This window comes from Aptenodytes forsteri, unplaced genomic scaffold, assembly GCF_000699145.1.
Source record: "Aptenodytes forsteri isolate BGI_AS27 unplaced genomic scaffold, ASM69914v1 Scaffold2, whole genome shotgun sequence".
Lineage (NCBI taxonomy): Eukaryota > Metazoa > Chordata > Aves > Sphenisciformes > Spheniscidae > Aptenodytes > Aptenodytes forsteri.
The window spans coordinates 19,404,040-19,431,559 of record NW_008795695.1 but is presented as its reverse complement, the minus strand read 5'-3'; the positions used below and the strand labels follow the sequence as shown (position 1 = coordinate 19,431,559).

The 27,520-nt window shown below is 40.9% G+C and overlaps 1 protein-coding gene across 3 annotated transcripts in view; it reads right to left on the bottom strand.

The window, feature by feature from the left end:
- DMD (dystrophin) overlaps positions 1–27,520 on the bottom strand; it is a 1,230,427-nt gene that overhangs the window by 58,210 nt on the left and 1,144,697 nt on the right. For all 3 annotated transcript variants that reach the window (XM_009283051.2, XM_009283049.2, XM_009283050.2), the window contains 3 exons: positions 20,847–20,908; positions 8,935–9,009; positions 3,339–3,540 (listed from right to left, as the gene is read on the bottom strand). In XM_009283051.2, the coding sequence (XP_009281326.1) occupies positions 3,339–3,540; positions 8,935–9,009; positions 20,847–20,908 (339 nt within the window). The remainder of the gene's footprint in view (positions 1–3,338; positions 3,541–8,934; positions 9,010–20,846; positions 20,909–27,520) is intronic.

The following is a 27,520-nucleotide window of genomic DNA, read 5'->3' as shown; positions in this document are numbered from 1 at the left end:
CATTCATGTCATAATTTGTTTACTATAACGAAGTTCACTGCAGTACCGTAGTCGTCATAAATAAGTTCCACACAGAACCATGTTGCACAGCACACGCTGGCCGGTTATTAGATAAGCTAGAAATGAAATATAAAATATGGTTGTGGCTCCACAGGTGTAGCTGAATTGGATTGTGCCGTTGTATCAATTCAACCAGAAATGGTCTCGCTCGGAAACAATTACTCACCTCCTTTTTTGTGACAAAAGTGAGAGTAAAAAGTCTTTATACTACGCTTATTTGAAAAGGCTTCTCTATGAACTGCTGCTATTCTCAGAGAAGATGAGGTCCCTGATGGAACAGGAAACCATCCCAACTATTTTGCCAAAGACAATATAACTTCACTTTAATTAGAAATGCAATGCAGCAGTCGTTTCTAGAAAGTCTTTGCTTACTGTCTGTCAGCCCTGCCCTGACTTGTTTGAGAAGGAGCCAGGCACAAAAAACCGGCCTCCGCCAGCAGCGTGCAGTGACAGAGGCACTTGTAAGACATTCAGGTGAAGCTTGCCTAGAAATCACGAGAAGGCAGGCGGGCTGCACAGTTATGCCCTTAACAACGTAGTGTGGTTTCTGAGCTCCTCCTCACAGCACTCAAACCTGTCCTGCGCAGTGCCAAGGGGCTGGGATACACCACATCAGTCCCCGTGCTGTCTCCGGTCAGCCTTCCCCTCACGCTCACTCCCGCCTTGTGACGTGCCCGCCCTATTACTTTTGCTTTTTAACCTGACTGTGAGAAGAGCATCCTCCTCTGCGCTGCAGGCGATGCAACGACAAACCTTCACTTCTTCTCTCAGTCGTCTGGTTTAGCTCAATTTACTTCCTTGCTGGCTTCCCCCAAGACTTTTATTTCTGATAGCATTTCAAATATATAACATCTATTGCAAACGAAGACATACACAAGATAGGAAGCTAATGCCTAAAAATGACATTTCTGAAGCAGAGCCTTATCAGCAGCTTTGAAGTGTCACCAGTAAGAACACCACTGGAAATAAGATAAATCATGTACAGTCATGCCATAGTCGTGCATTAGGGTACGCTGTTCGGCAAAGATGCATGTTGTCTTTTCAATCCTACGAAAGTGTTGTAGGAGCCAGCGGTGCTCGTTTACCCAAGCATCTCCCCTGCAAACACTATAAAAGGTGCAGATGGAAACTGGTGGACAAAGCCGAAATTAGAATTTGCAACCTTTTACTAAAGAATCTTGAGTTTTTCATCACAAATAAGCATTAGTTGTTTACCTCTGCTTTCCACACTCCGCTCCTCTTACTCCTCTCCCTCAAATCGTTTCCAAATTAATTATCATCTGTGCCCTGAGAAACTCCTGCTGATGAATACCAGGCTCATGTAAATTATACAAGAGAAGAATGTAGAATGATGATTTCCCTGCAAGGCATATTAAATTGAAACTTGCACGAATCACGAGTTGTTCGGTTCACTCTCCTCTCCTCCCAAGTCAAACCAATAATTTAGCATGCTACTGCAAATGAGCATGAGTGACTGATCAATTAAAACAAATCTGAAACGTGTTGGATTTGCAGAGCTGTGCCCATTGACTGTGAATTTGATTAGTATCTTTACAAATGACAGTTTTCAATTATAAGAAAAGTAAAGATTCAGTACATTTAATTAAATGTCTCCAGTACTGCTATGCACTTCGGTTGATCTCTGCCTATTAAGTTTACAATGGAAACTAAACACATGTAACCCCAAGGTCACCTCTCTTACCAGCGTAATTCAAACCTGAATTTCGGCAAAATAGCTACGAGCTTTCCTCACACATAAAACACCTCTCTGTTTCATTGTGTCCTGCAACATGCAGCTCCCTAGCATACCTAGGGAATTGCCTGGAGGCAGCCAATTATAATTTCTAATGTTGTACTTTCAGCACAGTGCAACAAAGAAAACTAGACTGGACACAGCAAATCTAAACCGGACGGTCCATCTTAGGAGCAGCCTGTGGAACAACCTTTAGTTCCCTTTCTGCCTCTAATGTGGCTGATCTGGATTAACATCCCTAGCGCATCTTTTTTGGTTTTCACTGAGTATCTTCATTTATATGTTATTTATAGCTGATGATAATTCAGAAGTGGATCAGAGTTCTGTGAAAGCCAAAGCAGATTAAAGACATAAAACCTGGCTCTTAAATTAATATAGCCCCATTCCCTACTATCGGTACACTACACAAAAATATAATGCAATCTGGGTAATCCACAGGATATTGCAGCTGCTGCAGAGGATGTTAGAAGCAACTGGCTCATCGGAGGTGATCCTGCAGGAAGAGACTCTGTACAAATCTGTACGTTTTTTTGGTAGGTGACCATTGAAGCTTCAGTGCTGTGATAAAGGGTGGATGGAAGAACAATGTTATGGCACTTCACTGCAATACGGTTCAAAATGTCAATGGAAATACAATAATTGACCCATGTCCTTCCATTTCTAAATGTAAATGTTTATTCTGTCACAGTAATGAGTGTGTCTGGCTGAAGGTGGCCGATAAGAACCTTAAAAACACAAATAAAGTCTTCCAGTGACATTTTTTTCTCTGAATTCACCAAATACAAAAATAATGGCTTATTCTAAAGTTAGCTTACGAACGTGTGTTGGAATTTGTCTGTGTGTTATGAGCAACATCATTAACCCACTGAATAGGTATACTCATAAATTTTCTTAAGGTAAATTTACTCTGTTGTATTTGTACTTATAGGTACACTTTTTAAAATTAAATTTTAGATGAAGTATTCCTCAAAGCTCCTGACTGCTAAGGGTTGGAAGCACATTAGATTAGAGATAAACCTCTTCCATCTTTGAACAAGAATTATAGATTGAAAGCTATAGAAAATGGACAGCTCTGAAAAGGTTTAACATCCAGAAGTACAGACAGATGCAAGAGTCTCTATGATGGTGTTCATACTGTTGCTTCTTGATAATTCTCTTGAATTTCTTTATCTAAATAAATTTTAAAAGCCATGCAAAGCCATGACCTACTGAGGACATGCAGTCCCTCAGAGCAAAAAGAATTGCTCTGAACACAGAAATCTGTTAAAAAAGTTCTGTTTTCCAGCTCTCTCATTGCTTAGCTTAATAAAGCTAGGATTGTAAGCCTAACCAAGGGCTGTATTGATTCAGCTAAATGCAGCCATTAAACCATTAGGTTTATTAAACTTTCACTTCAACTACCGTTTTTTTCAGTTTCAAGCCATTCATTTTATAACGAGGCAGACGGCTCATTACCCCTCTCCCCTTCCCCTTGTGCTGTTGGGAAAGCTTCTGAGCACCCCATGTTCAGAGCACCCATACATACGTGTCGTAGACATTCAGCAGCCAGTTGAGGCACATGTCCACGCAGAGAGGAACATTGACCAGGTTATTGTGCTCTTGTTCCAGTCGATCGTAAATGGTGGTCAAGCAGTTAATGATCTGCAGAATATCCATCGGCTGGTCGTTTTGTTTGAGGTTGTGCTGGTCCAAGGCATCACATGCAGCAGACAGAGTCAGGAGATCCACTGTTAAAATAAAATAAAATAAAAAAAACCACAATAAAGATTGAAGAGAAACAGTGGTTGTATTACCCATACCCAAAAAGTAAATAGAACAATTTACTTGGCTTACATGCCTGGCCAGAGGACATTTTATGTCCTCTGAAAGTCACATGCAAGACTATTTTCAAGACTCCTACAGGTGCACCGTTTATTCAGCTGTGGTCTTAGAGAGCAGCGTTTATAAAAGTGAAATCTGTTTCATTTTTAGCTGTAAGGTACCTATTATACTATTGGATCCTATAGAAATATTACATATAAATCACCATGTAAGTAAAAACTACATATTTCATGTTTTATGTTCCTACAGATAGGCTAATATTTGACTACTGCATTCATCAAATGTGCTCTAAACATAGTACATGTCATCAGCTTTCCTGAGACGTGCCGTCCATTTCTTACAGAAGTCGAGCAGTCTTAACCGAACCAAACTCCACAAGGAATACGCAAACAAATCACAACTGAACTGGGATTAACCTCTCTGTTACTTTTCCTCTGGTGAGAACAGGGAAAAGAAGATTCCAGAAACATTAAATGGCCTATTTCAATATTTATTAATGAAATTCATCCATTTTTAACTCTGCAGAGCATTTACATTTACAAATACCTCTATGACTTTACGGAGTAAGACACATTTAAACTTATCAGTCAACATACAACAGAGTTTTTTGTCACGGACATTTAAAAACTTGATTTTTGTTCCAATTTAAGCCAGTTGCGTTTTGAAATTCAGATGTTCAAGGCAAAACAGAACTTCCCTTTCTCAGCTCTTAGTTTCTGCATATTAACATCAACAGCTGCATCACACTTTGGGGGACACCAAATCCGAGAGTTATGGGATGTTGGTTTACAAAGTAAAACAGGAATAAGAACAAAAGAAATCAGAAAAATGAGACTACTGACACAGCTCTTCCTGCTGCCACATGAAAACCCTTTGCAGTTCCTTGCAGTGCATTTCCAGGGTGTGAGCAATGGGGATATTAAAGCCCAAATGCTGTTAGTCCTGCTCATACCATGAGCAATTACAAAGTGCAGCACGATTCAACATGACTCAAGGGAACAGGATCTGGCCTAAAGCGAACTGCCCAAAATCATTCAGGAAATTCATCACAAAATTGGGAAATGAACTGACCCAACTGCAAGACCATTTTTCCTCTCATTGGAATAAAAAACTGTTTTACTGAGTCCTGGTAAGCAACATCTCTCAGTAATGTAAAAAAAAAAATGCGCAGAGGCTAAATGCAGAACCCCATACAGGAATTTTTTAAGAACTTCATCCAGCTTAAGGGCATGTTTGGCAAATTCACACTTGAGTATCCTATTTTATCAAGGATGAAACTGACCCTTTGGTGTCCTAGTGGAGATGAAAAATACTTTAGCTGCACACCGGGCTGCTTGGTAATGCTGCACGGACAGTACACTGGGATTTCATAACTGCCAAAATAATTTCAGGGGTATAAATTTCATTGGAAATCAATAGGGACTTCTGCTACTAAATCCCTTAAGCACTTCTGAAAATTTCATCCTGTGGGCCTGACACACCCAGTGCTAGAGTGATTAAGGAAAGCTTGGAATGCTATCCCCATTACTATACCAAGAAATTTAACTTTGAATCTGTGGTTTTGTGCAGGGTTTTATTGGGAATTTTACTTTTTTCACATTAGCATATAGATATTTATTAAAATAAAATCTTTTGGAGTATTATGTTTAACCTGCTAGCATATAAAATGTAGCTATTCTAAGGTCAGTGATATATCCCACAAAAGCCTATTTATCAGACTCATTCCTAAGAGTCTCAGAAAGACGCCTTTCTTCTAATAATTTATTAGTCAAATTGGAAATAGAGCACTGCCGCCCCAACACCTTTAACTCCGAGCTTTAGGCTGAACTCTCAGTTCCTTTGAGACTATGAATCAACAGTAATTAAATGAACCCCTCAAGCATCTGAGTGGCAGCTTAATTATATATGCAGCTACTGCTAAACATGGGTCATTCCACTTTGTGAATGCGTTTCCCACTAATAAGCAGCAACTTCTGAAAAGCCTTTCACCCTGCTCTTCATCAACCTCCTGTTCTATCTTGAAGTTAATAACACAAGTTCGTCTTATAACAAGCAAAAAATGCTTGCCACCGTGCTCTGCTTTAGGGAACTTCTTTTTATGGGAAGAAGAGTGGCTCTTGATCTCGTCTTATAACAAGCAAAAAATGCTTGCCACCGTGCTCTGCTTTAGGGAACTTCTTTTTGGGAAGAAGAGTGGCTCTCGCCTTTGCCACGGTAAGCTCCTCCTGCATCTTTAAAAAAGAGGGGGGGGGGGGGGGGGGGCCTCTCCCAGCACCAGGAATTGCCTATTTCTTTCCTGAAAGCAAATATGGAGATCCCATGAATGACAGACTTTTTAAAAAGACAAGCCCCAACAGTCAGATATGTATTGATGAGTTGTATATTCATTGCCATTCAGTCATTTGCAAAATCTTTAATTGAAATAAACCACACCACTTTATGCTTTGTACTTTTTGTGGGTTCTCTGTCACACTTTTGTTCTTTTCTATTTAGAATTCCAAAACTGACTCAAAAATTTGTATGAGCAGTAGCTTCTAGCTTATTTTGAAATCTAAGTCATCTATATAAATATTTCTTTGGCCTCTAAGGCAAGGGAAAAAAATTTTAGGATGTATGTAACTAGACACCACTGTGTGGCGAGATTGCAGGAAAAGTATAAAAGATGACCTGGAATAACTAACCCACTGGAGGACAGAAGTGACAATTAACAGGCAGGAGAAAGTATGCTATGGAGGTCACATACTGAACTTGGGAACAACTCAACATATGGCTGGCGATAAAAAGTATTAATGGTGTTCCCAGAACGCAAGATCATCTCCCCCGTAACCTGCTGTTGGTGACTGATATATTAAAAAAATGTATTTGATCTAGCCTGTATAAACTTAAAGGAAAAAAGCACCCTAACAAAGTTCTTGAATATTTTCTTTTGCTGCATCTCCAAGAAAAGTTTGTGAATACATCTCATTTTATTGACATCACAATGTTCAGATGTGGTTTGCACTTGAAGATCAGATCTTTCAAAAGGAGCAAAACAAGAAAGTCAACACGCTTTGATGTGATTATCAAAGGAAACCATACGTTTTAAAAAAAACAAACGGTCCAATAGTTACACCTGGCATGCCCACAATAATTTCGAAGGCTGGGATGATAGAGCCACATACTAGATTCTTCTAAGGTAAAATACACAAGCATTTATTTGTTAAGGATTACCTTTTTTCATATTCTTCTTTAGGTTTAACGTCCTAGAGTCTTAATGTTCATTGGGCTGACTTATAAACTGAAAAGAACTAAGTCTAAGAATAGTTCATTTTTTAAAAGTGTTTCTATTCTTGCCACTGAGAAATAGGCTGTACCTTCACTTCTGCGGGCCTTCTATTGTGCACATATCTTTAGAGTGCTCCTCAGTAGACAAAACTGCTCTGTTTTTTATGAAGTTTGCAGAAATGAATATACGTATAGATATATATTTAAACTTGTGCAATTTTAAAACTGAAATAAAAAGTACGAGCTGAAAGCAGCACCTACTGCAAGTGGAATTTAGGGATTTTGGGCTACGCGTAGGAGCCCTGAAACCCAGCACTGTGCTCTATTTCTACTAGTGCCAAACTGCAGAAAAAGAATTTTGTAATGAGTTGGGGTTTTTTTAAAAAAATCTAATTAAACCGAGTTCACAAGCGACACTGAAATCACAGAATACACAAACACAATGATGGTGTCTCCAAGCAAAAATATTTGCAAGAACAAAGGCTGCTAACCAAATTCCTTAAATACTTCTCCTTAGATACAAGTATGAAGAATGTGCTAAAGTAATCAGTGTAAGCGCCACTGCATGTCTCTGAAAACATCCATTCTCAGAAAATCTACCTAAGTGTAACCTCGAGAGATGAACTGACTTCAGCGCATAATTACAATTCCATACTGTAAAGTCCACAATGAGTCTAGAATTATTCAGCAGTAGGAATCAGGGTAATACAGATAAAATAGGATGCAAAGCTTTGCACTTTCAGCAGTAAAAACCTGTTACAAGTTACACTTGTGCACCGCCAGCTAGAGAAAACTGTAATTCCAAAAATTTTAGTTTCTTTCTTCAGTGCCGCACTGACTATGAATACTTTTCACTGCATATCACTCCAGTTTCTTTACACTACCTTTCCACAATGAGTGTGGCAGGAGTGCCGTGCCATGGAAAGATATTTGTATTTCTGCTCATCATACTTCATTCTTTGTCACTGCATTCATGTTGAAATCTTTCATTATGTTACAAGACTTTTCACTTATTGTTTATTTTTTTCCTTTTTTTCTTTTTCTTTTCTATTTTTTTATAAATTCAGAAATTAAGTCTGTTCACTACTGGAATTCACCCATGCTTATAAGCCTAAAAGCAAACATGCTCAAAAATACCGAGGTTTGACACGGTTCCAGAAAGCATGTGAGCACAAATCCAAACTTGAGATAAATCAACAGTTGAGACATTTGCAACTGTGTCAGAAATTTAACCCTGTAATTAAATGCTGAAAAGCAAATGTTAAAATATTTTAATAACCCTCCAAATTGTACTGCCTAATAAACTGCTTGCTTTGGCAACTGACTGGCCTACCAAGAACTATGAGCAAATTTTTCAGCTCTCAGGTTACAATAAGCTGAAGAGGAAACATAACTCCAGTGACAGGTAGAATACCGTACACCAGTTGAGAGAGTTAAAGTGTTAGAACATGCACATCACTAATGTATGGCTGATGAGAGACTTCTGAACGTAACCAAAAGCTGGGGAAAAATGAAGCTAAATGTCTATTGTGATGATCTTGTTTAAAGGCAACAACCCCTCAGGGTTCAGGATTCAACTTAACAAACCATTAGCAACTCTAGCTCTGGAGTGAGCATTTCACCGGAACTCTCACCGTTCCCAATACACTATAATCCTGTTCCTTTGGTCATGAGCTGTAAAGCTGTGGCTGACACAGGACATGGCTCCAGTAATGAGCACAGTGAAAATACCTGGCTAAAGAGTATAAAGATAAGAAATGTAGGGGATGTTAGTTTTGTTTCTGATCCGCTGCTCTGTCTTACAAGGGAGAGCTCTGCAGACCACCCAGCACTTTGGTTTCATAAGGAACATGCAAACCGGTGGCAGCAGAAGACTCTTTAGGTTAGAGGTTTCCATCCACCAGGCAGAGCTCTGTGTGTGTGTGTGTGTGTGTGTGTGTGCGCGCGCGTTTTTCTGCTTCTGAAAGTTGTGAATAAACTTGTGTGTTGGTCATAAAGTCTTCCCGGCAGCCGATGAGGCACAGGCACATACTTACGGCAGAGGGCTTTCTGCAGCCTGCGGAGTTTCATGGCAGTCCTGTACGCTGAGAACCTGACGTTGTTCAGGTCAGCTGTAGGGGAGAAATATTAAAATAAAAGATCAGCTTTACAGCTTAGAAATAACCAGACTTACGAAGACGTTGTTAAGTTGAACTAGAAGATTATACTCATTGGTTACAAGAACAGAGGGGGAAAAACAGTACGTTAGAAACTCTACTTCACTAAGCAAAGCACTCAAACCTTGACAATCAATCATCCAAAAGAAAAACACTAAGTCCTAAAGTGTTACTTCCTTTCTTTCAAAGGCACTGAACTTAAGAGCACTTGAAAGGACAACATCAGTGACTACAGTAGTGTTGTCTGAAAACACCACAGCCTTTCACACCGCAGGCACTGTGAGAGAGAGAAGAACCTGAAACTCCTCCTTGTCTGCCCTATGCACCAGTCAGGCTGTGTGCAGGCAGCCCCAAAAGAGCAGCTCTGCCCAGGAAAAAGCAGGTGACTCTCAGCTACTGCTGAAAAAAACTTTAAAAAAAACACAATTAAACTTTTGTGCTTTCCACCCAAGCAGATCCCAGCCATGCCCTGAGATGTAAAGCCTTCCTGGTGAGAAGCCAGCTCACCCAGCCAGGTGAGTTCCCAGGTTCCCACCTCCAAAACGGAGGGGAGCCGCTGGGCTCCAGGAGCACGGCGGGGAACGGCACCCAGCTAGGAACAAATGGTGTGGTGCGCTTTTTGCTAGAGCCTTCTCACGCGGTCAGCAAAATAAGGCATCAGCACAAGTTCCCACTGAATAGTTTAACCACGGCTTGCAAAAACCTCCCGGGATGCTGCAGGGACGAGGTGGGCCACACACCAAACCAGTCACACCGCACCAGAACTTTTATAAGCCTCTCAGCACTCAGGAGGCTCGGTACTGGCTACTTGAACGTTATTAAGCACCAAATTCTGATTATCTCCACAGCAAGGCACAGCAACTGGTCCGTAGTTGCAGAAGTGAACACTAGACAAAACTGAAAAGAAAGGAGGGGTTGTCTTGGACCAAATCTGGCCAGGAAACTGCATTTGCATCTTTCTCTTCTGTGAAACCAGACTGAGGAAGATGCGCTTATTCTAATCTTGTCCCTGGCTTTGCTGAGGGTGGCCTTGGGCAAACCCCATTTACAACAAGAATGAAGATAATATTCACTGGAAGTGAGGTTGAAACTACTGTGGCTGAATTTGTGCCATCAGCACCAGTACATCGGCTAACTCATAATTTACAACTAGATTTGGCATGCCAAGACTACAGTGCAGATACACCACCGCTTGCATTATTCAGAATCAAACTCAGGATGCAGAAGTATGTACTCAACTCTGGCAAAGGGCTTTTGTTTATGCAAGTAGATCAACAGATACCTAAGCTAACTGTGCAGCTGCAAGCTGGTACCTTCATCAAAGAGAGCCCAGGTAAGCCATCGAGGTTGCTGTTTTGTGGCCAAGTCCCTGAACGGGTGCTGTTTCCCAAGCGGCATTGCCAGCTCCTCCTGGGGATGCTACAAGGTGGCTGCACTGGGAACTGAAGCGTGGCGGGGCACTCTCGTGTGCTACAGTGCGGTCACCCCCCACTGCTGAAAAACCAGACTGCTGCTGGCACTCTTCTGGCCCTATCACCTACCCAACTAATTCCTGGGCACAGACACTCCTGGGCATATGAGTGGTCTAGGGACTGTTCCCAACAGACCAGTTGGCATCTTGTAATTTAAGGGTTTTCTAGCACAGAAATGGACTGTTTGTGCCAGCCAGTTTCAGCACCCGGTAGCACTCCTGAATGCATTTAATTTACTGATGAAACCCATGGGACCTAAGGAGTTAATGATGGGAAAGTGTTTGGAAAATGTAAACTACTATGTAAATACAAAAAGAACATTAAAAAAAAATATACTGGCCCAGAATAAAGGTCCATTTAGCCCAGTAAGCTGCCTCTAAGCCTGGCGGACTCTTAGAGAAAGAATATGATGAAAAACAGGGCAAATACAAAACAGTTCCTTGCTGGCATATGCACTGAGGTGCTATAAAGTTGTTTGCAACGTGCTAGCGTAGGTATAACTATCCCAACATAATTTACAATGCTGTACAGGTATAGGTAGCAGAGGGAATATAGTCTCAATTACATTAATTTTAAATTAAGCTATTCTGAATGAGTAATTTGAGGTTTGATAATTCGGTAGTTTTGTATACCTTAATAAAAGCTGTGGAACATTTTTAAAACACATCTTACAGCAGAAGGGAAGGTTTCAGCTTTGTAAACCATTTCTTTTTCTTTGCACAGTTCCATATACCTTTTTAACGGGAAGTTCTCCTGTGTATTGTTCCTGCCAGCTCCCTCTCTCACAACCGTCCTGACAGGTCCAGAAACCTTAATGTGGTGTGGAATACAGTGAGCAATTTAAATAAAGCGACTTAATTTGTCTTGAAGGGAAATTAATAAAGCAGTCTCTCGCAAACACACTGTGACTTCAGTTACATTTTGTACTCTTGTACAAATCTGCATTTGTATTCTGGAAAAGAATATATACTAGATTATGGCTAGCATTTGATAAAATGAAGAAGCCTTCCCTAAATTTTCCCTGAGTATTCTGAGAAAAGCTTCTCTATTTATTATTTACATTTTAAGAAATATTAGGAAATATATATGCGTATTTCATGCCTTGATCAGGGCAGAAATTACGATTCATGAAGACGCTTAATCCTGAAAGCACTGTAGTTTACATCTATTTTCCTGTATATGTAATACACACTGAATTTGTTATCAACCTTAATGACATTGCTGCCAAGAAGCATCTGCTGTAAGTGATCAGCAAGCAATGTCAGGAGCTAGTTTCGGAGCCCTCATCTCAGGTTGTGGGAAAGCAACAGCAATGTCTGCTTTTGGCTCTACGTGCTGAGGCCGAGCGTAGCTGTCGCATGCCTCCACTCCCACCTTCATTGCTGTTATCAGTATTAGCCCATGCCTAGTTACTGTCCCCGTGTCAACTGCTCACCTCCCATCTTTGTTATGCCACCACCTCCACGCTCCTGACGGACGGCTCTCTTTCCAGGTGGTGACAGTCATCTGAGGTCACTGGATCTTAATGATTTAGCTTTTCCTCCCGCCTACTCCTATGAAACTGCCAATGGTGTCTTTCTTCCCCCGGAGCTACTGCTGGAACAAATGTGTTGCTCTGTGGAGCAATGAGGGGAGCCCAGACCTCTCCTAATTGGGTTCAAAGTATTTCCCTTGCTGGTATATGACCCCATTTAAATGAACCGTAGAACATAACACTGTCAGGGAATGAGACTTGGTCACTGGGCTCAGGAGCGTTGGAGGTAACGTCACCACTGACAGCAAGGGAAGAGACTCGGAGTGAGGCAACATAAGGCACTGCCTGGCCACAAGCCAGCCACTACTGCTGGGAACTTGCGGAGGAGGGAGGAAGGAGGCTCAAGCAGCAGCAACCTTCTGAGTGCCTACGGAATCACCAGTAGTTCCTCCTTCCCTGTGGGTTTTTTCCCTTCCCGGGTCCTGAGGTAAAAAATCTGATGCTTTCTCCACTCCGAAACAGCCCACTAAAAGAGTCAGGGCTCACTAAGCCTTGACTCCAAAGCTTTTATCATCTCTGAGCAGGTCGGAGAGCTCAGTATACCATGCATGCTTTCCTCCAGCCCTTTCCTCCCACTCCTAGAAATTACGCACTATCTTGTCATCCGAATGAGGTGGTCAGAGGGCTGAAAAGCCCTTGGAGCACAGAAGACTTTTGTGGGTTGTTTAATGATGCTCCCAGTCCTCGTTCAGAAGGCAACTTTCAAGCTTTGATCAAAAAGTGTAAATGCTCAAGGGCATAATCCGTTTATGGTCTGAAATAACAATGTAGCGGAAGAGGTCACCTGGCCCATGGAAAGGAACAGACTGAGGAAAAGATCACATGGGAGTATTTGGCGACACTCATATTTACATCCCAGAGCAAAGAGAAATCATGGCTCTCCCGTCCCTCAGCCATGAACGACCTCTCTGTGCAAGGGAGTGTATGTGTTTGTAGGGGAGAAGATTACAGAAGACTCGTAAGACGGGGCAGGTGCTTACAGCTGATGCCTTTGCAGCAATGAACAATTCCCACCAACACAGCAGTAAGATCTCTCCATGATCTTCCTAAGCTTCTGCTGCAGCCCTCCTGCTGTCAAGGTGAAAGAAGTTCAAAGTGCTAAAGCATCAATGACTCAGAAATTAGGAAATCTCCTTTCACTGCTTTCTTCTCTTCATTATAGACATGACAAGCGCCTCCCTTTGCTTCATGGCAACTAATGCAGTAGGGAGAAGGTTTTCTAGAAAAGTGATTTCCTCCATGTCCATCATGTGCCTACAACATATGAATATGTTCATGTTCATATTCTTATATTCATTCATATTAATATGACTAACATTGAACAAGAACTAGTGCTCTTATTACACATGCAGCTTTAACGAAGAGGACTCCAGACTGCTGATAGGAAGAATTCAACTCAGAAATATTATGGAAAGATGATCAGATAATTAAATCCTAACCTTTTCTGCATAATTCTGCATGCTGAGAGAAATCTCAAAATGTACGGGCTATGTTCTTCCTCAAAAGAGCTAAGACAACCTCATCAACACATTTTTCAATGCTGTATTTCTACAGTATTGCAGAAACAGCGTAATTACACGCAGCAGATCATTTTGACAGTGGATAATCAGGTAAAAAAACCCACTCATTTGAGAAGTGGTCAGTGACTTGTATCAAAGACTCAAACCACCCGCTGGAATGTCCCGCTGACTACTGACACAGTATTACAAATAAGATCATAGATTTTGTAGATTTTTTTTCTTTAAATCGTCCCATGCTAAATTCCAGATTTTACATTGGGATATGAATATTATTTTAAGAGGAAAAACAGATCCTCATATTCTTGAGTTGTACTGCATGAAATAAGTTGGTAAGCAACTAAAAGCAATAAAAAAAATTAAAGAACAACAATAAGGTTTTAAAAAGAAAATATTTAACAAGAGGTTTAGCATCCAACATGAAGGGACATTTGTTTTTATTCTTAAGTAGTCACATCGATAACCCAGACAACAGGTTTTAAGTAAGGCGTTATAACTGAACTGCTTTCCACGGTGGTTCTTAAACAGACTAACCCCACCCTACAGTTGCTCCAGCCGCTATGAGTGCTGAGTGACTGGGATGTTTCATTTGATAATGTACTGTCCTCTACAACAGACTAATCTCACTGAGTGTTTAAAAGCTTTGGGACGGGCCAGACTACCTCCTGTCAAAGGTTGTTCATGTAAGTTGTGTCTCTCACACACAATGTAATCTGAGGGCACCTCAGGAAGTCCTTTCTACCTGGAAACCACCTTGTTTTTACTTTAAAGAGGGTTACTTGTTTATATTATTGTGAATATTATTATAATTGCTTTTTAATTAATGAGGACAAAACATAGGCATTTCTCTTGATTTTATGGACAGCAATTTTCTCACTGCCTGGACACCATCAAACTGAGAGGAGCAGCGTACATGCTTCAGGTGATAACTATCTCAAGAGTAAAATTTGGCAAGTTATCAACTAACTTATTCAGAAGAAATTAGATCTCATCAGGTCAAATCCTCATCTTCATTTGATAGTATTTACAGAGTTTGGTTTTTTGTTTTGGTTTTTTTTTCCTACTCTCCCTCACTTGCAAGGAAAAAAAAATGTGAACCTACAGTGATACACCTCAAAACCTGAAAGTCTTACTCAACCATAGCTTGTGGCATGCTCATATAGCTGTTCATAAATACACTGCTTGCAGTGGATAAACTATTTTGGGAATTACATGTCACTGTTGTCTCTGACAATGCCTACCTAACCGAGGTTAAAAACTGTTTACTGTACAGTCCTGAATACACCATAATTCCACTACTAGCCACTAAGCTTTCATGTTTCATCAGACATTAACAGCACTCTGACTTTTCAAGAAGCTTCATCTCACATTGATTCAACACAGCTGTGATTCCCTGACCAGCTGATAAGAATGCTGGGTTTCTTCCTGCTGCCCAAAACCCATATATAAATCTTCTAATGATGCCCTACAGTGACATATATTGCCTCTTCAGGAATTGTAATTTAAAAATGCAAATGAGACAAATGCACAAAGGAAAGAAATTAATCAAGTAACACTGCTTAATATCAGTTGAGTCTCAGCCATTGACTCTTTTATTATAACAATAATTAATGCTATCATCTACATTGTTTTGAGAATAACTAACAGTAAATAGTGTTATTATACATACAGACATACAGCTTGACCACTTGCCATGAAACAATATGGCACGCTGTACTAGACCTGTCCCACTGAGTAAAAAAGCTGATAGTGTCTCTGCAAATTAGTAAGTGGGAGGTACCCAGGGAACCATAATGCTACTGATTGCATCTGGACCAAGTGGATGAACACCACAGCATGTGCCAGCATCCCGATAACTGGACCAATTGACATGACCTTTGGGAATTTAGTTTTAGCATGTAATGACTTTTCTTCAGCCTGCAAACCCAAAAGTGTCAGAAAGCATATGATGTACACCCGGGTTACACCCCATTATGGGGTTGGGATGCGAGTAGGGTTTGCAGTCAGAAAGGTCAGAAAACCTTCATGTATGCTAGATGTGAAGTAGTCATAATGGAAAAATCCTATAATAAATAAATAGCAAACAAAAAACTTCAAAAATATTAATGAAAGGTGTCCATTTGCAAACCAAGAGTGCAATACTCTTGAGCAAAACATTCCCATACTGGTCACCTATTCCATAACAGAACATTACTTCGCTCTCTCTCTAATACCCTCCTTCACTGCTAATATGCCTATGGTTTAATTTTCAAGGGGTACAAGGTTAACTTCTACCACCTAACTTCTACTTCGCTGCCACAGTTACGTTTGTTGTCTGTTAGGTGTACGCCTACATGTGATGCAATCACACACTGTTAGAAAGATGACCTATTCTAGGTCTGACTACTATCCAAGGTTGACAGAATCCAACCAATCCTATTTTCTAAGAGAAGTTTTATTATTCAGATTGTAGTTAGCTTGAAAAGGACATCAGTGAATAAGCAACCTTTAAAGAAAGGCCACATGTGTCGTCTCACCGGATTTCAGGAGAAATCAAATGATTGATGTGTGCAATAGGCACATGTCTTACTAGTACAAACATGGAAATCAATTAGTTGAATATGAATAAAACCTCATATTCAATACATGGTTTAGTAGTTTGTAACAAAAACTATTATGTCAGAGAGGGGCAGTTTAGCCTCTTCAGGCAGCATTTCAGAAGGACAAATCGTCTCACCGGATTTCAGGAGAAATCAAATGATTGATGTGTGCAATAGGCACATGTCTTACTAGTACAAACATGGAAATCAATTAGTTGAATATGAATAAAACCTCATATTCAATACATGGTTTAGTAGTTTGTAACAAAAACTATTATGTCAGAGAGGGGCAGTTTAGCCTCTTCAGGCAGCATTTCAGAAGGACAAATCAAAATACGCAAACCAAAAATGATGAAGTTATCCACCTCGGTCATTCAGAGCTGGAAGCTTACGTTACTGCACAAGAGCAGCCAGCCACAAGATCAACACAGCAGCTGCTGCCGAAAGCCTGGTGGAGGCTCAGAAGCAACTTCCAGCATTCTCCCACCTTGTGTTAAGCAACTCCGACATTTCTTCCATGTACTCCACAGAGAACTGCTCCCCCGATCCCTCCAAATTAAATGGAAAGCTGTCACCAGTGCACTGCAGTCTGCAAGGGTGAGGGTGTTTTTCACCCTCTCCTAATTCACCAAGGCAAGAGGAGAGATAAACAGATGCACACAGCAACATCTCTGACTGCATCCTGCTACTGCAACTACTGTTCACAGTGACACTAGTGCACCTTGAGGAGACTCATATCGACATTACATGGGAAGGCTGAAGGAAGGGGACACTAACAGTATGGCACGGCACGCCAAGTTCTCCTGGGCCATCACTGCAAAGGTTAGAGTCATTTTCAGCTTAAAGGCAAAATACTATCAATCTGAGGTAAGCTGCCTGCCATTAAACGTTCACTCTCAGAAGATAATCTGAAAAAAATTAAGCAATCCCAGACCACTTTGATTCCTGATCTTCCCCTCTCTCTCCTTACCCAAAAGGTCCTTGAACTCTCCAGGACAATGAAATAACACAAATTCTCATTTCAGTGATGCCCTGGAGCCACCATGAAGGATGAGAAGATTTGTAAGGGGGCTGTAAAAGAACAGTGTGAAAAAGCAGATCTGCTGCAGGGGAACTGCTTTTGGAAAGAAAAGCAGCTGGAGCAGTTCTTGGTACTTTGAAGAGGTTCAGAGGGAAGTTAGAAGAAAATGGGAGTTGTTCATAACGGTATAAATACAAACCGGGGGATGTCTGTCAGCCTCTGAACCTTTGAGACTCGCACATCACTGATTTTTACTACCTTTCCTATTTCATTTGGTTTTTTTCATATGTTCTTAGTATATATAACTAGTCAAACTATATCAACATCTACTAGATACATTAAATGATACAGCTAACGTCACTGTTGCAACTACCTGTTGCCACTTCGACTTGACCATTAAAAAACAATTAAGTCATTTAACATCGACAGTTTATTATATACCTTTAAGTAGCCATGACTTTGAATGAAGAGTGAAAATTGCCCAACTTGAGTCAGGAATAGATGCTTCATTAAAACTGATAAAATTGCTATGTTGTTTAAATAATAAAGAAGAGCAGTGCAGAGCAAACACTTTAGTATCTTAAAAGGAAAAACTTCTGTTAAAAGAATCACCAGTTAGAAACTTCCGATACACATAGTAAATTTCAAATCAAATATTTTACCGCTATTACTAGTATGTTCATAAATGGCCATGTTTCAACAAATGAGGTCAAAGAGAATTTGAGAATACTTCCTTCATGGGCAGGTTATTTTATAATTTCTTCCTATGGGTTCTTTCTGCCTTCTCTGATGCAGTCCCTATTGAAGACAGGACACAGGGCTTCCTGGACCGACAATCTCATCAGGTACAAAAGTGTACGCAGCATGTTCCTACCTTCTTTTACTAGTACCAAATAATGCTCCCAAGTAATTTAGCTTCATTTTTATAAATACCCAAACCTCTAAAGACAGAAAGCTAAGCCAGTAAGTTTGAAACTTGGAATTCATCTATTTTAGCAGAACGTAATGCAGCAATTTGTAGGTGTGTGAATTGGTACGTGAAGAATAAAACTAGTATTACTCCTTTTTCTTACAGAAGTGTCTCTTGTGTCTCAAAGACATAGGCAGATGAGGAACATTACCTTGTGCCAGGCTGCATCTTCCCCATTCACTCAAAAAAATGAAGCTTTCAGTAATTTGTTAGAATTTAAATTAGACATAAGGATCCCCTAGCAAATTATGATGTACTGGCATGTATAGAGAGCTACATCACATAGCTCAATTATTCTCTACAGGCTAAGTGTAGGAGTTGGAAAATGAAAATTCTTGACAGCATTGATGTGCTTGGTCTCACTTTTTTTGCATTCACCTGGATTACAGAATTCATGTTTTCTACCAGATTTTTAAAATGCATACACACTAAGCTCTTTACTAGCTTCTTCATATGAATGAGAAGCAGAATTTGGATCCTAATGTGGGGAAAAATAATAGGAACTAATGAGTATGCAATACAAAATCGACTTTAATAATATCTTTTCAGATAAAATATTACTAAACAGTCTGAAAAGACTTCAAACATCCCATTATTACCGTTTTGACCTGAGGCAAAGCAAAGCACTGAAAATACATCAAGGGTTCTGTTCAAGACTAAACGGGTTATGCTTGTATTATGCAATTTGTCTGAGAGTTAGGCAATGATGAATACACCCAATTCAAAAATAAAATAAAATAAATTGGTAGGTTATTCAGTAGCACTTTTATCAAAGCTTAACCCCATGTAGCAGTGCACAAAGAATCATCTTGTCTAATCTGTTTTGTACACATATATGAGCACCTAAGTTGACTAATAAAAATACACATTATGCATCCTTTGCTAAAATCAGCATTGCTTCCATATTAATGAGCAGTCGGTCTCAACCCCAAAAGAAATAAAACTAGCCAGAAAGAGGACTGCCCTTTTGGACGTTCCTTGCTCCTGAAAAGGAAAACAGCAGGATTTTATAAGAAAAAGAAACAAAATCTGCCTAAACATGTTCCTTCTTTATGCAGTAAGAAATAAGGATATCTTAAACTCTTGACAATTGGGTGATGCTCATAGTAATAAAACTCAGTTAAACTAAATGCAAACTGACTTCAGCAGTCACACATCTTTTGAACTGTTGACCTGAACCCATCAGGACACTTTTCTCCCTTATATATAGTTGCCTCTTCACTTCTTGATATTCAGGAGTACTCTAGCTGAAACAGGGAAATACCAGAAGAAAAGCAGTTGCAACAGGACTTTAGGTCTGACCAACAACAGTATCAGAAATATCATGCAATCTCTGGATCAAAGAAGGCTGCGGAGTCAGAGTGCGGTTCAATTAACAGGCAACTGTTTGAAGATCTACCTGTATTAAAGGGATGTCTGCATGTGCAATTACTATTTGTCCTGAATCTTTTAAACCACTCACTCTAAGAGTAGAAATATAAAGGAGACAAACAGGGCAATACATTATAATTAAATGGCAAGTCAATACTTGTCTGCTTTTGCGTTTGGTTAGCCTGAACTTACACATCTTATATCCCTTTTTGACATACAGAGCTGTATTCTGGTTAATATTTAAACAAATTGCTGCCACAGTGCTAATACTATAAGGAAGAAAATCTTCACACTGTTTCATTCCATTTTATTGTACCACTTTTCTACAATATTTTTGGTATGCCTTTAACTGCAGAGCACCGTAGAGATACCTGAGTTAGCTTGAAATAGATTATGCTGGCATAATTAGACTGTTTTCAGCAGCTAAACTAGAGTTTAGCAGGAGATAATTTAAGCTATTTTTCACCATGGTAAATAAGCCTGCACTGAATGCTAGATTTGACTGCCCTAGTGCTCAAGCTGGCTTGTTTAAAGCCGGTTTATGTACATGTGCTGTACAGACATAACCTCCTTTATGAATGCAGCATATTCAGTGATATTTCTTTTAGAGAAATAGCTTAATTTTTATTATACCCTCTATTATTTATTAACAGAACCATTACAAGCAAAGAGTTAGCTATTAAATGGTCTGCCAAGGAGCCTCTACTAGAGCATGGATTGACCTATTTTATCTTATAGATGGGCTTCTGTTAATAAAATCCAAAGCTGCTAAAAAATAAAATAAACCCTCCACCAGAGAGGCACATCTGAAGTCATAATAAGTATGCAATTTGGGTATTCAAAATGACATCATGACAGCTGCCATGCCTTCCAAGTATTGAAAGTGCTTTAAAAATAAAGCAGTGGTAACGCAGTTTGGCAAATTGCTTCAATTGGCTTCCTACCATCCAAAAGTCAACATTAACAGCAGCTTGGTTTGATTTTTTCATCTGCCTTTTGTAAAGCAGATTAGACAGTGAAAGGATTCAGAATTTTTTTTTTTTTTAATTTTCTGTCCCAGACCTTCAGTAAGAGTTTGCAACAATGCACCCAAATTACCTCGTAAACCCAGCGCACATTCCAAATGTGCTAATTGAAATATTTTTTTCCACTGCATGTTTGAAATGTGTTATTATGCCTCACATATTTCTCTTGCAGAAAATTTTAACCCTGATAAAAGCAGTGCCTCTCACTTTCACTTAATTTTGTTTTTTACTACTTCTGGAAATCTTTGCCTTAAAAATTCATTTGATTGGAAACAAATCAAACAACCGGCAGAGGTGTCTTACCTAAAGACTGGTAAAGCTCAGTCATCTTGGGATGATCCCAGCAGGTCGTTTGCGTCTCATGGCTACAATACAAAACATGAAAGTTAGCAAAGTAAAATTTCTCTCTCCATCGCACAGCGAGTGATCCATGTTGCACATCAGAGCACAGTGCCAGACCACTCCCCCCCCCGCCAGCAGCCTGAGCTGCTCTGGCAGGGGGTATCAGCAGCGGCAGGCTTGTCTTCTTTCAACACGAGACGTTAACTTGGAGCGCTTCATTAAGGCATGGGCTCAAGAAACAAAATTAAAAGTAGCGCTAATATTAAAAAGACAGCAAGCATTCAGATATGCCATAATGTTTTGGGGAATTTGTAAGCACACCGACCAATTCTTAAAAAGTCTTTGTTTCATACGGATTGTTCTCCAGTCCCTCCAAACTCGGGGCCAGACATTTAAGAGGGCTTAGTTCTTAAACCGTTTATGGAAATTCTGACCAGATACTGAGATCCATGGTATTTTTGGTCTGCTTTACCCTACGTGCTCTTTCCCATGTGGTAGGTAAGAACTACCCAATGCAGCGGCTGCAATCCTTCCTTTTGGTCCAAACAGCTGCGCTAAAATCCCCATGCAACATCCCACTGACCCACCACCACCTTACACTGCTTTTCAGGCCAATGCGTTGCACCCCCCATATCGATGGTCTCTTTTAGCAAAGACTATTGCTGCTCCTCTTGCTCCCTGGGACTCCCAGGCCCTTTCCCTTGCCCTGGAGGTCCCTGTGCAGAGCTGTTGGGAAGCCAGGGAAAAGCTAAAGCGGGGTTACGAAACGCTGCAGTATGACGAGAATGTAAATTGGACAGTCTCTGCATTGAGACTAGCAGCCTTCAGCTGTGCAACACAACATGTTGCCAAAAGACATGCAGTGTGAGAAAGCCAACAAAATGAAGTGTTAGCGGGTGTAGTAGCAACTCATGTCTCCCATGATTACATATTTTATGATTTTTTTTTTTTTTAATGACAGCATAGCTAATGTGATCATGCTTCCATTAACGTAGAAAACTTGAAAGAAAATTCTCCTTATCTATCCCGTAGCCAATAAAGTCCTGTTCATACAGAATTCAGCTACACTAAAAGACGCCCATGAGTATTCATAAAAAAAAAAAATCCTGGAAAGCATATGTAGCACACAGTTGCTAGCAATCATATCTGCAATTTCTGTACTTAAAAAGCGGACATCCTGGTTCCAATGCGCACACATCATTTGGGAGAAAATATGCAGGAGAGCAGGACCTGATCTGCCCCGCTGTGGAGCTCCTGGAGCACACACCTTCCAGCTCCAAGAGACTAAACCCCAACCCAGCCAGCGGGCTGCACGCACCTGTACACCCAACTGTGCGCTGGAAGACTGATACAATGAGGTTGTTTTAGAGAACAAACGGTCCTTGAGTTCCCTTTTTCAGGCAGAGATGTTCCCAAGTACACCTTTACCCTTTATAGGCTAAGAAGGGGTAATATTTTCAATGAATCACTTCAACACCACCCCTACTCAAGGAAAAAAGAAAATCGTGACATGTTTTCTTCATATGATTTAATTTTGGTCTTAAAAGACAGGCTATTTATTTGATCCACATGAAGACTTTATTGGCCCAGTAACCTCTATATATTCAGTAGCTTACTATATATAATATTTCCAGATTTTGTTCTGTAACTGCAAGGAAGAATGAAAGGCATCACAAGCACTAAGCATAAAGAAAAAATGCTGCCCTAGTTGAGCACAGGGTTTTAAACAAGCCTTGTCTCATCAACCTCAGCATCCCCTCCCCTTCCTAATTCCTGCGGTGGCTGAGAGCAGTGAAAGAGGGAGGAGGACACTAGAAGAGCAAAAGCAGTCTTATTCTTTGCTCTGGTAAAAAAAATGAGTCCTGCAAAGGGAGGTGGCTGCAATCACATTCAGAAATCTGAGCCTGGTCTGGTTTTTTTCAATGCAGGAACTGGGTAGCTTCAAGTGAAAACCTGCGGATTGAGCCACTTGCACCTGAGCTCCTGCATTTCCAACCATGCTTGGTATGGGCAGGTTCTGCAGAGAGAATGTAGCACCAGCAGCTTTTACTACACCCAGGTATAAAGTGCATCTTTGAAGAAAAACAGAACAGTTTCATTTACACATTAAGTCCCTAAAAACCTGGCTACCTGAAGCCTCTGCTTATACAACAGCAGCCCAAAGGAAACGAGGAGGGGAGCGTACTCATCGCAGAAGAATCCTGTAGCCAGAGATGTCACGATGCAGGTGAACGGACTGCAGACCCAAATAAACATTCAAACCCACAGACGCGGGACCGCAGTTTGTTCGCACCCAATGTCAGTCCCAGATCAATCGTTCCCCAGGCATGAGCCTGACCGCCCTGGCTTGCTTCCCCACGGGCAGGTAGCCCCAGAAGTGGGGGATATTTGAATAGCAACTGTACCATGGTTTGTATGCCAAATCATGTAGTAAAAGTGAGAAGAAGAACTTATGCACACAGTTACAAGAAACCTCTGAAAATAATCTGCCTGACTTTCCCTATGAAATTAGTTTGGCAGCCCCAGATTGTTCTATGGATAAACTAGACCACTTCAGACACCACAGCTGTTAACCTGGTAGCCTTCAAAGGCACTGATTCTCCATTAAATATTTAAAAGCCATCAGATATATGGCAAAGGTGTATCTATATAGGATTATGGAATCCCATGCCTGTGTTGGATAGAAGAACAAAAGGATCATCTTAGAAATGGAAAACTATTATGGTTAATCACTAATCAACATTACATGGATGAGTAACTTACTGATTTTTTTTTTTTTTTTTTATGGTAAGGCCTAACCATGTATCAGTGAATTTAGTGTGTATGGTTTAAGCTTATGGCATTTACTAATCCTTCTGAAAATACATAATTGATTTTCCTAAAATCTTGTAAATAAAATTTCCATTGCCAAAGAAACATTGGACTCCAACTGTTTTCAGATATTTTTAATACCAGTAACCCCAAACCACTACTCAGTGTGCTTTTCTTTCATGGTGTAAGATTAATTCCCTTGGAGATGTACATTTCGTAAGGAATGATTTTATTTGCTTCATCTGCAAGTGACAAAGACTGAATTTGCAGGGCAGGTACGTTTCCCCTCTTTTCCCCCCTTTGCTTTATTTATAAACTTAGTTGCAACATAGAGGAAATACCCCTTTCTTTAGGCTATAAAAGTCAAGTCAGTAGAGACCCTAACTCTTGCCCCTGCCACCCTCCCAGCAGTGACTACCCGTGGGGCAGAGTGCCCCGCACCTGGCTGGTACGGCCACCCTCGGCAATTCAGCAGAGATCACTCAACCTCGCACCCTGTACCAGACCCAGCAACCGACTGGCAAGCCATCGGCACACCTCTGTGCTCTTACAAGAAAAAGCAAGGGTTTTAAAGGGAACCGAACCTTGGTCGCTGTGATTTCTGTAGCGGCTGAGTGTCCATACCGAGCCAGGGCAGATTTTGCTGGTACTTTACATGCAGAACACAAGAAGGCTGCAGCTATTTCGCTCCAGCTAAAAGGCGTTTGCCTCTCAACTGAACGTTTTCAGCTCGGAAAGTTATCAACAATTCTGCACACAAGGGCAGCTCCAGGAAAGGTTAGATTCCATCTAGGCTATTCTTCATAAGCCTCTCTGCCATTTTCAAAGGCCACTTAACTGTGAGCTTTGGGGTTGGACCAGTGGGGGAGGATTTGTGTGTATGCCCTTATTGTGAACACCGTCTGAAGTGAAATGCCAGCTCAGCAGTTTCAGGCAGTCTCAACCACACTTGGGAATGCTGTAGCATCCTTAATAGAGCTGCAGCAAAGCGTTTGCCAGAGCTTCAAACTCCGGTGAACAAGGCCCCTTACAGCTTGCAAGTCAGAAAGACGTGAAAAGTGTAGGGCAAGTCCTCTTACTAGCAGCAGCTAAAGCAGGGTGAGAATACGTGCAGAAGTACTCAAGATGCTTTTCCAACAAACCACCAACATAAAAAGGCATTAATGCACACAGCCAGTAGTTTTGCAATATTGCACGTGCTCAGAGGATACACTTTTCAATTTGGCTCTACATTTAGGTCAACTAAATTGGTCACTAGCTTTTAAATCATGGACATTTTGCAACAAATAAAAATATAAGTGGGCTCACGTGGTGTATTTTCCTCTTTCTCACCTGACTTAAGCTGCAAAGGTAGAAAGGAAATTAAAACCAGGCCTGAAAAGGAGAAGAGCAGCAATGGATAACGGTGACACCTAGGCGCTGGTGTGACTGGCACACTAAATACACTGACAATTCAGTGGGATGAAAGCATAGTCTTCGCTTAATACATCCTTTGGGAACCGCAGGACCACTTCATTAAAGGATGATTATATTATATTAGCAAGGATAATTTTTATGTAGGGAATTCTGTCACACTATGCCTGTGTGAACTCCTCTGTTCCTGTCAACAGCAGAGAGATTTGTCTCTCGTCGCTGTCAGCATAGCCAATAACACACAGGATTGAAAACCTGAAATCAAGAGATGATACGATATCCTAACTGACACACTAGCTGAATTACAGTTCCCTTGTTATAACTTGATCAGTTTGGACAACATACAGTTATTTTATCTTCCTTCCTTTTATATTACTTCTGAGCAACATCAGCAGCGGGAGGAGTGGAGAGCAATGCTCCCCCCCCCCAAATTCCTGCACAAATTCCCCCCCAAACATTCCTGCACAAGCCACACCGAAACATTCGCAAACCTTTAAACTGTTTTTGATTGCACTCTTTCTCCCCCCCCTTTTTTTCCCCCCCCCCCTTTTTTTTTTTAATATATATCTCGGGTTCAGTCTCATGTGTATTCACTGCTCGGCTCCAGAGTCTAGAATTTTAGGTTGCAACTGCAGAGTCCTTTCTAAACTCTTATATCCCTCTTCACTGGTGATACCAGCGCCAGTTCTGCTGCGCTTCTCCCCTCACCCACATTAGAAAATGCGACATGAACTAGATGTGCGTAGATGTGCATAGAATTTCTATCAGGTAGCAATAAATAAATAGTTACATACACCTACGAAAAAGACTAAAGTAGTATTTTACAAAACACTGAACTGATCCATTTTCCAACAACACAATTTACAATACCTCTCACCTTTTGGCTTTAAGATGAATAAAAGGTTATTCCAATCACCCTATGGCTGTTGTCAAAAAGCCAAAATAAACATGACAGAGCTGTTTGGATTTTACTAAACTAACCTAAATGCAATTAAAATTGTTTGTATGAATAGACACTACCGCTCATTTAAAAGAAAATTTTTTTCAACAGTAGATGACAGCGATTGCAAGGAAGACTTAGTAGTTGTCTTTTTACAGTGTTTCATTAATTCCTTAGATAAAACAAGTTACTGCTATGGAAAGTATTAGCGATGTAAGAAGGTGGCACTCCTTTGTGCTTTACAAAGAACTACTGTTTTCATCTGTAAATCTAGAGACTACTGATCTGTGCAGAGATTACTTCTGTTTAAGCCAAGGATCAGTGTCTTTTCAGCAGGAATTTGACTTTAGTGTGTTCTATTGGCTTTTGTGAGATTTATCAGACTGCTGAAGGCAGGCACCCATATATACTTAAAGTTTCTTGCCGATTCTGGAAATGAATAGGACGATAAGGGCAGATATCAACTGCCACGTACTGAATAGTAACTCTTTTTTTTCTCCTCTTGATGTTAAACATTTATTTTGTACACTCTGTCACGGGGAAAGATTCCTGCTCAGTGGCTAAGGCTTGGTGAGCCTGCCCCCCCAGCTGTTACTCTCCACTGATCTATTTGCTTTTCAAAGGCTATCCTCTCCGCTTTTGCCAAAGCGATTTCACTGCAGGGTCTCGTCAAATCCAGGCTCAAGCAGCGATGGCCTCAACCAATTCCTTAGTGCTAAAAGGTCAAAGATCCTACATATAACCATGTTTCTTGTTTCCTCAGCTCCGCACACACGCGGCTGCAAAAACCACTTCTCAGCCCAACTTCAGCTGAAGATGAGGACTGGGGACGCTACTGGTGTCCCAGGCTGCAAGATGTTTTACAATAGGTATTAAAAGACAATATAACATACCGTATAACAACAAGAAGTATAGCACTTACAACGCAACGGCCCAGAGGGAACCCCCTCCCAGCTTCTTCTGCCTATTAACTTGAGAGATGATTTCTAAGCATGAAATTACTGGAAAAAGCAATACACCTCTAAGCACGTTTGCTTTCAGGAATTCTGTTAAAGTTCACGCCTGAACCAAGTTACAAGACGCGCTACGTGCCGTACCGGTAACCTTTTACAGCACTGCGCTACCCCTCCAAACCTGAGGAATAACGAAAGGAGCCCATCCCCATCCTTTCAGCGCCTCCCCGGAGCCCTCCACATCTCCGGCAGACCCACGGTTTCCCGGCTCGACTTCAGGGTTTCACCCCACCAGCCCACGCCTGCCCAGGTACGCCCACGCGCGGCTGTGATCTCACATCGCCACGTCCTACGTGCTCCAACCGGACACCTCCAGCGCGAAACTACGGCCTCGTGAGAGGGAAAAGGCGTTGAATCCAACGCCGTTTCAAGTTCCCAGAAGAAATCAGGCAGCAAGTTGACCGTTTCAGAGTAATAAATGGAAGGCACGGCCGCTCCCCCCTACGGTCGATACAGAC